The 13,853-nt window shown below is 41.3% G+C and overlaps 2 protein-coding genes across 2 annotated transcripts in view; one reads left to right on the top strand and one right to left on the bottom strand.

Annotated features, from left to right (window-relative positions):
• LOC115255700 (uncharacterized) overlaps positions 1-13,853 on the top strand; it is a 233,690-nt gene that overhangs the window by 170,288 nt on the left and 49,549 nt on the right. The window lies entirely within an intron of this gene.
• Positions 2,869-3,883, bottom strand: LOC109402685 (uncharacterized). Its single transcript, XM_019675390.3, has 2 exons — positions 3,731-3,883; positions 2,869-3,646 (listed from the first exon to the last, which is right to left on the bottom strand). The coding sequence occupies exons 1-2, from the start codon at positions 3,867-3,869 to the stop codon at positions 2,952-2,954; spliced, it is 834 nt and encodes a 277-aa protein (XP_019530935.3). The 5' UTR covers positions 3,870-3,883; the 3' UTR covers positions 2,869-2,951.

Genomic DNA, 13,853 nt, shown 5'->3' with positions numbered 1-13,853 from the left:
TACTCGATTGCTCACTTACCTACTCACTCATCAATTGCCTTATTCACGTCTCACATCACCCAAATATTTATTTTTATTATTAGCTTCATTAATGAGGCTTTCAAATCACTCAAATCACTAACACTCACTCAGCAGTTCACTCACATACAGGAGCTGAGCAAAATGTTTGGGATAGGCAACTTTTTTTTCTCTCATAAAAAAGTTCAACTAGCTGTAACTTTTCATAGAGTGCATACAAAATTCTCAACTTCCATATCTTCGAAACTAGTGAACCGAATTGAATGAAATTTTGAATGTTTATCAATCTATCTATCTATCTATCTATATCTATATATATAAAAATGAGTTTGAAGTTCCTTTGAGGCAACAAAACTCAAGAACGGGTGGACCGATCAGCATGAGTCTTGCATGGTTCGATTCGTATTCGTGGTGGCTGTGTTTATATGTACAAAAAGTTACGAAAATCCACTAGAAAAGTAAAAAAAATGATAAAATACTGTTTTTTCATGAGCCGGGAACAAATTCAGCATGATCAAAATTAAATCAATCTAGAGTGCGTTGCTGCGACCTCAACAGTTGTCAAACAACCACAGCTTGGCAAGACAAAGTTTGCCGGGACAGCTAGTCTATATATATAAAAATGAGTTTGGAGTTCCTTTGAGGCAACAAAACTCAAGAACGGATCAACCAATCAGCATGACTCTTGCACGGTTCGGTTCGTATTCATTATGGCTGTGTTTATATGTACAAAAAGTTACGAAAATCAACTAGAAAAGTAAGAAAATTGATAAATAACTGATTTTTCATGAGCTGGGAAGGAAATCAACACGATCGAAATGAAACCGATCTAGAGTGCCATGCTGTAATGACCCTAACAATTGTCAAACCACCACAACCTGGCAAGACAAAGTTTGCCGGGACAGCTAGTCTATATATATAAAAATGAGTTTGAAGTTCCTTTGAGGGAACAAAACTCAAGAACGGGTGGACCGATCGGCATGACTCTTGCATGGTTCGATTCGTATTCGTGGTGGGTGTGTTTATATGTACAAAAAGTTACGAAAATCCTTCAAAAAATTATGAAAATTGATAAAATAATGATTTTTGATGAACTGGGAAGAAATTTGGCGTGATCGAAATGAAATCAATCTAGAGTGCGTTGCTGCGATAATCTCAACAGTTGTCAAACCACCACAAGACTGGCAAGACAAAGTTTGCCGGGACAGCTAGTACATATATAAAAATGAGTTTGAAGTCCCTTTGAGGCAACAAAACTCACGAACGGCTGAACCGATCGGGATGACTCTTGCAGGGTTTGATTCGTATTCATGGTGGCTGTGTTTATAAGTGATAAAAGTTACGAAATCCAACTAAAAAAGTAAGATAATTGACAAATTACTGATATTTTATGACCTGAGAAGAAAATCAACACGATCGAAATGAAACCAATCTAGAGTGCGGTGCTCAACAGTTGTCAAACCACTACCGCTTGGCAAGACAAAGTTTGCCGGGACAGCTAGTAATATATAAATGCTTCAAAAGTCTTCTAAAATTGGACATTTTTTGAACGTTGATTTCCCTTATTCTGCAGTTCCACAGGTCATCAGCTTAATGAATTCAAAAGTGTTATCGATAGAGGTCCTTATGGAGGGCAGTTACTCTGAGAAGAAATCCTGGAGCAATTCCGAGACATCTCGCTATAAAAACATGCCACACATGTTGGCTGCAACCAGAGCCAATAGAGCTGACTGGCTTTCAGCGAAAGTTGCACATAATTCCAATCGGTTTTCACTGTAAATTTCTAGGATAGTGCACAATGATGGGGTTATGATGCTGCCGAAAGTTACAACATTTGTTCCTTAGTTCCTGAGATATGGCAATGCCAATTCAAAAAGTTTACCTTTTTCCCATGTTGGTGAAAAAAGGCCTAACCGCTTGGCTCTCGAATTCTCAGCATTAAGACTTGTTAGCCCAATGTTCTGAAGAATGACGGAGTAACATCTACCGTATACCGGTAAAACTCGACTGATGCTACAATATTCCTCCACAGATATGCCGATATCTATCGGCCCACATGTTACTCCACAATGCCCATCAACATTGATTGAAACATAACTCGTATTTTGCAGGCCATGAGGATTAAAAAGTGCCAGATAAAATCTAGCACCACAAATCAGGCGCCTTCTGTGGGAGGGGCAGCTGCTTGATCGAAACACCATAAACTATTATAAAAGAAAAAAAAAGAATGCCAATTGCGTGTAAATGGTTCAACTTATCAAGCGGGATAGAACAATTTACGCCGCCAACCCAGGGAGCATTCCATTTGTCAGCGGGACTATTTTAATGGTTCCGCCTTCCATCGCCCCCCGATGGAACTCCACAATCCACAGACAGCACTCTTGGTGGAAGCAAGGTGCTTACTCTAATAATGTCCTTGTTGGTATTTTCAATCGGTGACTTCGACTGGTGGGATGATGCGAGGGGACACACCCATCGCAGATCCCATAGTTAGGTACGCATCAAAATAGCATCAGCAGCGGTTATGTGGAGATCGCGTTGCCGATGAGCACACAAACTGGTTCAAAACTGGTAGAGGTGATAATAAAAGTCAGCCGCCCCTCTGTTTTCAGTTCTGGGGTTGCGGCGCTGTTAATTTTATCGTTCAATTTTTTCTTGATTTTTTGCGTAGACTTCGACATTGGGTAGCAGAATGGCGAAGAACCGGTGGCATGATGGGATGGAGCGATTAAAACCCCACGGTTGATTAATTGGGGGTGCGATCGAAAGTGCTGATTTTATGATAATGTTTAATGCTTGTGTCGGATCGAAGTTATCGGATAATAAAACTGGGCAATCGATCGTTACCCGAATAAATTGAGAGTATTTATTCTGGTATAAAGCTATGTGGATATGTACGTCTAGATTGCACCCCAAACTCGCGACGAAGGGGTTCAATTCAGTTGATCAGCCGCGCTCTTCGCTTTGTTCTTGTTGCTCAGATACATGTTGAAGTAGAAGTAATACTTTTGCTTCTCCGGATCGGACGCACCTGGGTCCTTATTATTATCGGCACATGCCTTCACGATCACTTCACACTTCTGCTTGGGACAAACCGGGCATCCATGAAGGGCATCCACATGAGGTTCCTCAGTACTTGGGATGTCCTGATCGCACTTGAAGTGAAACGTTATCGGATAGGCGTTCATTCGGGACCCGAAGCTTATGTACTTCACGTCCAGCGGACCATGAACATCAAACACGTTCAACAGAGGCTTCCGATCGTTGTCATCCAGGGTGATCGTGATGTTACCCTCCTTCAAGATCCGGAACCTTATCTTAAACTTATTCCCCGGGAACAGCTTATCCTTCGGACTGTGATATGCCTGCATCTTGATCGTCTCCCTGTAGATCACCGTATACACGTTACCCAGCCGAATCTCGTACGTCCTGGCAAAGTCTGGATATTCGAAAGATCGGTCATTGTTCGAAAGCAGCATCGCGATCTCCTCCTCGAAGTTCCTGACCTCAATGTACATGTAGAAATCGATTGGGACGTCCTCCGATCGCTCGTTTCCAATTTCGTCCAGCGCCCAGTACTGATCGTACGTCCCCGTTATATCAGTGTGTTGCAGACAGTTCGATGGCACTTCAATTCAACCGAGAAAAGTAAAACAACCCCAGCTTAGTTTTCGCTCAATAAGGATTAAAAAAGAACGTCAACCCAAATTACCATCAACAACGGCCTCAGCCAAACCACCGAAAATCGCCAAACAAATGACCACCATTAATCTGCCTAACGGCATCCGAGAGGATTTTGGCCATGACCACGACATCATTTTTTGGACACTGTTTGCGGATTTTTTCGACATTCGCGTGCGGCTACAAACTGGGAACTAGAACTTCTAGCTTAATTGAGACTAGCTCTCTATACGATAGAGTCTCAATGTCGCCCGAGTTTTCTTATCAGTGTTTTATTACAACAACGACGATGACGATGGCGACGACGACGAGAACAGAATGTGCGGAACAAGTCAAAGCGACATCGTATGGAGTCCGTTGGGGACCACGATTTATCGCATATCGGAGAAAGAGACTGCGAATTTCTTCCGTGCTTCTAAGTCTGAACTATGTTCGTTGGCTGGGTGCAAATCTAAGATTTATGATACTCTAGCCTCTGTGACACCATTTAGTCATAAGAAGGCGTTGGTGGCTGTGCGTAGGAATGTGGACTACATTAGGAAGGAATATTCGAGAGGATAGACACTTTGTGTTTTATACAAATGAAGATATCAATCATTGGGGCTAATGAATGCTAATGTGGTTGAAACATTCTAATCCTTTTGAAGTTTCTTTTCACTAATAGACATTATCAATCTATTTTATTTTTGAAAACAACAACTGATGTCAGGTTAGTTGTTCGCAAAAGGTCAAATGAATATAACAGGGTAAAAAATATAATTGGGACATGTATGTAATTTGGACAGGCATTAATTTTGTTTTATTTTAAATAAATTCTCCTGTATTTTTGTACAGTCCGCCACCTTCCGGTGCTGGCCACACTGATTTGATACGTAATTATGCGTTAGTATTTTGCCTATGCTTGTGCATTCGGCACAAAGTTTTGTTTCAATATATCGATTTTATGGCACGTAACATATTGGTTCATCAAGCCTCCAAAATGCGAGGTGACGCAAAATCTTTTTCATTCCATAAACCTTCATTTAAAATGTTCATGGTTACCCCATTGTCCCCATTCTTCCAAATTGTGAGGTGACCAGTGAAGAGAATTGTCAGACAAAAGAAGCACAAAACAAGCAACAAAGAAGGCGCGACGATTACTTTTTATCCCTACTGGTAACAGATAATGACATGATCTCGAAAAATTTTGTTGCAGACAAAACGGAAGCTGAATTTGTTGCGTACTTTTCAACTCGTGAATCTTCAATTATTACAAACCCAAAGTCGAAACTGTTTGATTCTAGATCTTCAGCAGAGTTGCAATGCTTACTTACTCGAAGTTACCGTTCGAAAATCGCAATGCAAGGCTGAAAAATCTCTAAACTCGTGGTGTACGATGTTTATCCTATTATTTTCAAGTTGAGACAATCTTGTGTCGCATTGGGTGGATTGTCGCAACAAATACAGGTTGCGACATTGTCATTATTGTTGCGCGATGGTTGAATTTTGATTCACTGGAGGTGACACATTGGTGTGTATACTGCACGGTTGCATGGATCGCATCGTTTACCAAAATGTATCTTTGACCTATGCAACTATCAATCCCTCCCTCCCTACTAACAGTACTCCTTCCCGTGACAACTGTGGAGGGTCCAGTAGTACATACAATTTCTAGTAGTAACAGTTGTCGAACTAACATTCTCTCTCTTCCCCGGTAGACCGTAAGGACGTGGCCAGCGCTGTTATTGACCCAATAAGTTTTGAGCTCTAGAAACGTGTACATTGAGGATGGTGGCAAATCCCAAGCCCCAAGCCAATTGGTGCAATTTCGCTAGCTCAGGTGAATCACGAAGTAGCAACTACGAAGTGTACGGTCTCCAATGCTCATGCTCATGCTCATGCATTTCGGAGTGAGTACCATGGATAACAATGACCGTAAACCGCAAGCGTAGATTGAATAGTGATTATGGTTGATTTCGTAGAACTTTAAAGTCCTGAACCTTAGAACATTTTGCAAACTTTAGCGAAATCCACGGTGGTAACACCAGGTCCAACGGCGAAAAGGCGAAGAGAACGAAGAGAAGCGAGAGATGCGGAAAAACCTAGAGGAGCAGTCGAGTCGAGTCCTCCAAGCAAACGAGACGACATTGGAAAACGAATGCCCGCGAAGTTGCGTCGATCCGGTGGCCCATCGTCGGGAATCAGGGCCAGTTTGGTGCCCGCTGTTTTGTGAAGTGAGTGCGATTCGGTTTACCCGGTGCTGCGACGCTGTCTAGTGTGTCAAACCCGTTGGTTGTTGGCCGCCACAGGAAGTCCCTACGGCCACCCGCCGCCTGGTAACACACCCTGGACGAAGACAATAATACCACGTGGACAGTTATCCGCAGCAGATCCCTATCCGGCGCTTGGAGGCCGCCAAGTCTAAAAAGTTCCGTGCCCAAACACGTTGTCAGGGAGCCACCCGCTACGCGGACCAATCGTTCGCCACGAGGGCCCAAGCAGCGTCCAAAAACCCTTTCGACCCCGCCGGCCCGCCAAAGGCGCGCATGCACCAGCATCCGGAAGCCGCGCCGGCTCACAAGCTAGGAACCACCTCGTCCGCGACGGGGCCTCCACCAGCGTCAAAGAACGCCACCGAACCCGCCGGCACACCAAGGGCGTCCGTGCAACAACCTACAGCAGCCTCGCCGGCCCACAAGCCTGGAGCTCCCAACTACGTCCGCGACGAGGCCTAACCAACGTCGGAAGAACCCCGGTAAGTCCACCGGCCCGCCTCGGGGCACCCGAGCACCATCATCCGGCAGCCAACAAGCCATCGATCCTGGAGTCACCTCCGGAACGTCAGTCCGCTTGGATTCCGCCCAAGCCCAAGCCTAGCATCAGGGTAGCCTCTTGGAGTAAAGGTATGTCTCCGTAGCCCCTTTCTCAAAGGGCCCCAACAATAGGCGGTAAACATTTACTAATCCTAACCACTAACCCCAAAATGGAAATAAAATAATTAAAATGTAACTTTTCATGGTTTTAAAATCAATTATTGAAATCTGGTACTTGTCCTTGCATGCGCAATTGCGTCGATTATCCTTTTTTTAAATTTCTTTGTATTTGTGAATTTTAACTTAAGCTAATTCTTCACACCGTCGATTATCCCTCGTATCATCCATTTCCGCTTTTGTTAATGTCCCCTAAGCAGGTGGTGCCGACCCTGAGAACCAAACCCACGGTGAGCTAGTTTGGGAAGTTCGGACGTCCACTGCATAAGCGTGTGGACGTCATCCGCAGATACAGTACGCAACACCTTCCGTTCGAAAACTCCAAGGGCGCGTTGGTCCTCTGCACGTATAGTTCTTGCTTCGATGGATTGTTCTCATTTCGCCCCTTTACCATAACACAGGGCATCCATAAGGGGCCGATCATAAACCACGTGAACCTTTAAAAAGGAGGGGGTCTTACCTACGTCTACGGTCCATACAAATATAGAAATTTGTATATGCACAAAAGTCTACGAGGGCGAATGGGGGTATGGAATTCGAACAATTTGGTCTACGTGGTTTATGAACAATTTAATTGACCGAACAAGATGACCAAAAAAGTAAAGAAGCACCATACCGGATTGGTAGGCATGTTGGTTCACATGAAGAGACATGTTACCCAGATGATCATCATGGATGTGATATGATCGACAATTTGTTACAAGCATTTCAGAAGAAAAGAGGCCAAACTCACGAGTCTGAAACTCTTTGCTGCTTCATAAACTTGAAGTATTCAACTCTCCTGGAACAAAATAGGATAGATCCCATCTGACTATACTGATACTAGAGATTTGTAAACTATTAAATGGTCATTCAATCGATTCTATGATCACGGTACAAGCAAAGATGTTGCGATGGACGTAAAGTAGAAGCACAGACAAACAGACGTAACACTTGGAACAAAGTGCTTTAAAACCATCGTCACAAAACATAATCAAACAATGCTAATTACGCTGCGTTTTACAAACGCATTGAGTAGATGACGGTAGTGAGCAAACGTCAAACAAACGAGCAAAAATGATGAGAGCGCCATGAGCGGGAGATATTTTATTCTTCAATCACTTAACCTAGTTTACAGCTCTTTTGTCCACTAGGGCACTGCGTGAGCGATTACAATTGGAAGCTGTACTTACAATTTGTATAGCGCCCAAATGTAATCTATTCTAATTCTACTATATCGAACTGGTTGCCGTTGCGCTGCTTTTACTTTCTACCCTATCATGGCTGAATGATGAGCACGAGGATGCTGATGTGTTGGCTGTTGGTTGTTGCTTTTTTCCAGTCCGATTGGGGGTCCATTATGAGTTGCCGTTCGCCGATGTCCAACTATCCGGGTCCATTTGAGCCCAGAATTCCCAAAACATTGTACTTTAGTCAGTGTGTGGATTTTTATCGCGAACCACTGAATGGTCCATGCTCAGCAAGTGATACATTCGCGAATGTAACATTTCATGAACCAACATGATCGGGAACGCTCCCCGAAATGCTGTTCATTCTCTTGCCCGGTTCGATACGAGAGCGCAATCAAGAGAGAAGATGCTCGATGACGCTAATGAAAGCGATGCATTCGGTAAGAATATTTTATTGCCATAATTCTTTTTTTATTGTGACTACACAACCTGCAACGTCATGAATACAGTTAAATTAAATAGTATTTCACGTTTTTAAAGCGAAAACGCATTAAATACTGATGAAAATAACGATTATTCACAGTTACCCCAAGCCAACGATGAGCGATCATCGGTAAGTGTTACACTTAGCGATGCCCGCTCATCGCCGCAGCTTGTTTATATCGGAGTATCCTCTTTGTGTTCCTTCGTGAACCATGCGACTCGACGAGAGAACATACACCGCTTGGTAATTGAAACAGAACCAACAGAAGGGAAGAAAAACTGCCGAGTGGTTCACTGATCACTTTTTCGTCCAAACACTGACTTTAGTGACTACCAAATGGACAAGTAAAAGGTTGTACATGGTCTATCGTCACAAATTTGCTGATGTTGACCATTCACGCATAATTGATTTTATTATCAATGTTCGTTTTACTTTTTGACCCTTTCACAAGCACTGTGTTTACCTTTATCACACAAACCGCCGAGACACAAACAAAACAAACCAAACGGGATCCAGATCTGAACTTGCCTTTCTCAATCGATCCCAAAGTGAACGAACGAGACTCTCCATTCCGGCTCCAGCCGAGCGAAACAAAAAAGCGAGTTCATTTACAAGTGTGTAAACAAAACTGAACACACGCGCAGCCCCATAAACAATGTTAGGTGGTTCAGGCTGCTCCAATGATTTCAAAGAGGAAGATATTGCTAAATGCTCTCTCGGAGTGAAATACCTTTGGCTTTTAACCACTAGGGTAATTGATCCGATCATGGAGGAGTTAAGCACTGGGTTCATGGTTAAATCACAATTGTATCGCTCCAAGCTAACTTTTTACATGGATTGACTTGAAAATAATAAAATGTTTCCTTTATCTACGGGAAAATAACGAAATATTGCCAATTTGAGGATGTTATGAGCATTTTATTCGTTTTTATCGGAAAGAACATTGTGTTCCTAATGTTGCGGTATCCCATTGAAATCATATGGGATACCGCAACAATAGGAACACAGCAGCAAACATATTAAGGAAAATATTTTCAGAAAACAGGTTTTTGGGCAGATGTTAAGCACACAAATGGTGCAATCTCATAATTTAGGCATAATACATCTTTTAAAAATACCTTTTGATAACATTTCAGTCGAGAAAGTGCTCAATTGCCATTATCGCAACATTAGGTACTACCACAACGAAGGGAACAATTACTCCATCCATACAATTATTAAGTACCATGAACATGCTTGAGACTAACAGACAACCTTCAGTGTGTAAGTTCTGGAGATCTCCTATTTTTTTTAACGAGAACAGCGCTCAAAATAGTGTTTGAGGAATGGACGATTGGCAGAGGTTCACGTTGGTGTGTGGATTGCTTTTTGGTAGGCGGGATACATTTATGTGTTAGGAAGGATTACTATGAAGAAGAAAATGCGACAGTGCTCACGAGTTGTCGATTTGAAGGTGTAATATAGTCAAGGTTGCGACCATTCATTTGCAAAGATTTACATTCATTTGCTATTATCTCAGTTCAGAAGCATGCTATCGAAAAAACAATGTATGGATGAATTTAACCTTGTAGTTTTATCTGAAAGTTTGCCGAATAATATTGGGGTCGTACACGCATTCCAAAGACGTGAGCGAGCTGTGAAGGCAACTTTCCACAGCGTGAATGAAATTTACATTCACCGCGTGGAGAGTTGCCTTCACAGCTCGCTCTCGATTTTGGTATAGGGGTGGTGGGGGTAAAGTGGTCAGGTGGGGTAAAATGGACAGGGTACAGTTTCATGGCTTTTATTGTTTTTCAAAATGTTTCAACGATTGAAGCTTATGCCCAAGCATGAATCATTATACTTTTGCTGATCTTGAACATTAAAATCAAATAAACCTCTTCAAGATGACAAAATCTTTAAAAATCACGTGAAAAATCGGAAATGATGTAAAATCTGCTTATAATTGCTAAGGTTTTCTCGTAAGCTATTTTCAAATTATAACAAGTTTTACACCCTAAACCAATAAAGTCCATGTTGAAGAATATATTTGACCGAAAAAAAAATTTAAGTTTTGTAAAAAAAAAAGTTTTTGAAATAATTTTAACAAAATCAGACCGTGGGGGTAAAATGGACAATCGGTTCAAATTTCACCAAAATTTCATATTTTTTTTTGCAAACTCCAGAATCATCAGCCGTCATAGCTATCGTGAGATAGTTGAAGTAAAAAGTTATAAAAAAATATTTTATATCCACAAAATGTAATTTTCATCCAAAACAGTGCTTGTTTTTACACTATTTTTTCAATAATTATTTAAGTGTGTTTCAAAGTTTGTATTAAAAGTTTCAAAACAACAAAATGAAGGTATCGTATGAAATTTGATAGTTTGTATTTAAAAACATAGAAACAATATGCTGTTATATAAGTTTTAACGACTTGTTCATTTTACCCCATTGATTGTCCATTTTACCCCCACCAATTTTTTTCACGCTATTTTGATGCACGATTTGGTGAAGAAAATAATCAAAGAAAACAATATTTTTTAAAGGCAACCCCTTACAAGATTTTTAGAGTATATCATTACCGTCCATGTTACTCGGAAAAGCAGATGAATTTTGCCGCATTTCCGCGGGAAACGACCAAAATGCTTAGGTTGTCCACTTTACCCCCACCACCCCTACGTTTGCGACCCCAATGTTATTCGACAAACTTTCAGATATAACTACAAGGTTAAATTCATCCATACATTGTTTTTCGATAGCATGCTTCTGAACTGAGATAATAGCAAATGAATGTAAATCTTTGCAAATGAATGGTCGCAACCTTGAATATAGTAGATTACGCCTACATTGTGTTGTAACGCTATAATGAATTAAAAAAAATTCTGTTATTTTATTTTGGCATTCGTATGCTTAAGATATCTTCGTGGTACCTTTTAAATACTAGATTAGTAATCTTGGTAAAGAGTGCTCTTAATAACTGAAATGCTGATTTGTTACGACTGTTCTGGGTGTATTCTTAGAAGTATTTCTTGGCTTTTCAGTCCGATTGTGAGATCAAAAACACCTTATGTTCTCTTAGAAAACGTTGGAGTAAGAGAACATAAGGTGTTTTTGATCTCACAATCGGACTGAAATGCCAAGAGATACTTCTAAGAATAACTGAAGTGCTTCTAAAAGAAATACAGCAACTCCTACTTAGAAAAGTCATTTAGCCCTTTGTCCCCCCGCGCAACAAAATAAAGCGATAAGGTTTCGTCTTCGCGACTCCTAGCAAGAAAGAACTAAAGAACCCAGAGCAAGAATTTTCAAATGCCAAGGACAAACGCAGGCTGCCGCCACTTGCGCTTGCGACCTGAACTGTCTCAGTCAGTTTCCCAGCAGTTGGGGGACTATCTGTCGGAAAGCTCTCATCGGGTCCCAATCCGACGACAACGCCGGCAAGGGTTCTAAAAATAAAGAATCTCTTCTGGACACTGCACTGCTGTATGGAGAGGTCCAGCCCAGCCCAGCGTTCTCAACGAACAGTGATCGAGTGAGTTGCAGGCAGTGCCAGTGCTGCAACAATTGTGTTACTCTTTACTTCATCGAACTCTTTAATGTGTCTACATTTTAATCATAATTATCATGCCATGCCCAGCTGGGGGGATCTCAACGGCTAGTCCACTACATATAGGTCTTGGGTAGAATTTTTGCGAAAGGCGTCTTGTCCCTTGGGGCTGATTTAGGGTTGTCACTTCGGGAAGTGTAGCAAATGAATTGCCTTTAAGAAGGGCGCTGCTGATCAAGAACGTGATCATGAGCGATCGCATTGTTCTATTTTGCCGCACGCTACTGGCTGTTTTGCATAATCCGTTGGGAACGATCGTGATGTGATACCAAGTTGGAACGATCAATCAACGACTTATCTCCACATCCTTCGGAGTCGAGTGTGGTAAGCTGGTTGGAATTGATTCCCGCACAAGAATGGTGGCGATGATAATGGTAGGCGAAACATTGCGTGTGATCATCGGTAAGCAGCACCGATTAGTTTGACGTGCGGAATTGTATGATCTGTCAATTAGGCGTCGCGGAGGAATTGCTGAATGGATATTTACACAACAATTGGCTCGGGTTTAATGTGTACTATTATCGCACTTTAAGCCTATATTGGTACAACATTGTAAGCAACTCTTTCCATCTAGACTTTTAGGATTTTAAAATTGTTTTAGTTGGTTTTTCTCTTCATTTGAATGGCCGATCATAAACCATGTCGAACAAATTTTGTTCATTTTGAAACTTTCACCCCCTCGTAGACTGCTCTCCATTCGAATACATAAAAAAATGTGTGAACCGTAAATTTTGGTCTACCTCCAAACAGCCCAAATGGTTTATGAACAGCTTCTGAATAAATGGCAGCTTCATAACACTCGGTCTACGTAGCAGTCATTCCATACTGATTTCAATAAAGCGTATCACGTCTTCTTTAATTGGGAACAATGGAAGCTGGTTTTGTGGGGATGTCATCGATCATCTTTTCAGCAGATGATTTTAATGATTTTTTTTTTGTTTCTAGAACACTTTTATTGAAGCCTCCTTAGAGTGTTGGTTTTTCGAAACATTTTTTTTATAGCTACTGAAGATACATTTCGATTTTTCAATTTTTCTTTGGAAACATGCTTTACGTTTCCGTCATGTTTCTTGTCAGCTTCAAAGGAAAAATCTTTGTTCGTTCTGTGTCTGTTGAACTAACCAAATGATTTGTTGAAAGAGTTTGTTGACTGCTTACCCGAAAAATTCAACATTCAGTGCATACAAAGAGTCGAACACTCAAACTGCCAGTTATACGATACGTTTATCAAAGCCTCCTCCAGAATCCCAATGTTAAGTACTAGGCGATTTACAATCTCAGATTTCGGCTTAGACAGTCTTTGGTTTTAGCGTTGATTGTTTCTTATCTTCGCCAACGTTTCGGTCCTTGGATCGGACCTTATTTAGGGCTCGATAATAATCAACTGATAAATTTATAAAAGCTTTTTAATAAAAATGGCCACAGCATGTTGAAACCCCATATTGTGAATGACACCTTGATTCTATTTCGCACCATGATCATATATTACACCATCATTGTAGTTACCTAAACCCCCCCTTGACAAGATTCCTGCACACGCTAGTTTAACGACTTCCTCCGCCAAAGCACTTTCGCTCGGCGTCCTTCACTAGTACGAGTACGTCTGATGCAGCCCGCATCAGCTCTCAGATACATGAGCTTAGCATATCGCCTGCAAGATCTCCAAGTACTCAGTAGCAAAAAAAAACCGAGCCGAATTTTCCTCCCAAAATCCGTCAAGTTCAATCTTTTGTAACTTTGGCAATTATCAATATTTTTGGCTGAAAATTGCACCACTTCATCATCAGTTTATATTGACAATCTATGGTCAAAATTTCAAATTAACAGAAATTTCATATTTTGAAATGTGATAAGTTATGTGAACAAAAAATTACTATTGAAGAAATCCGTGTTTTAGTGAAAAATTGACGTCATACAATATTGATTGTTTATTCAAAACTTAG

This window comes from Aedes albopictus, chromosome 1 (genome assembly GCF_035046485.1).
Source record: "Aedes albopictus strain Foshan chromosome 1, AalbF5, whole genome shotgun sequence".
NCBI lineage: Eukaryota > Metazoa > Arthropoda > Insecta > Diptera > Culicidae > Aedes > Aedes albopictus.
The sequence above is the reverse complement of the archived record's forward strand: the minus strand, read 5'-3'. Positions and strand labels throughout refer to the sequence as shown.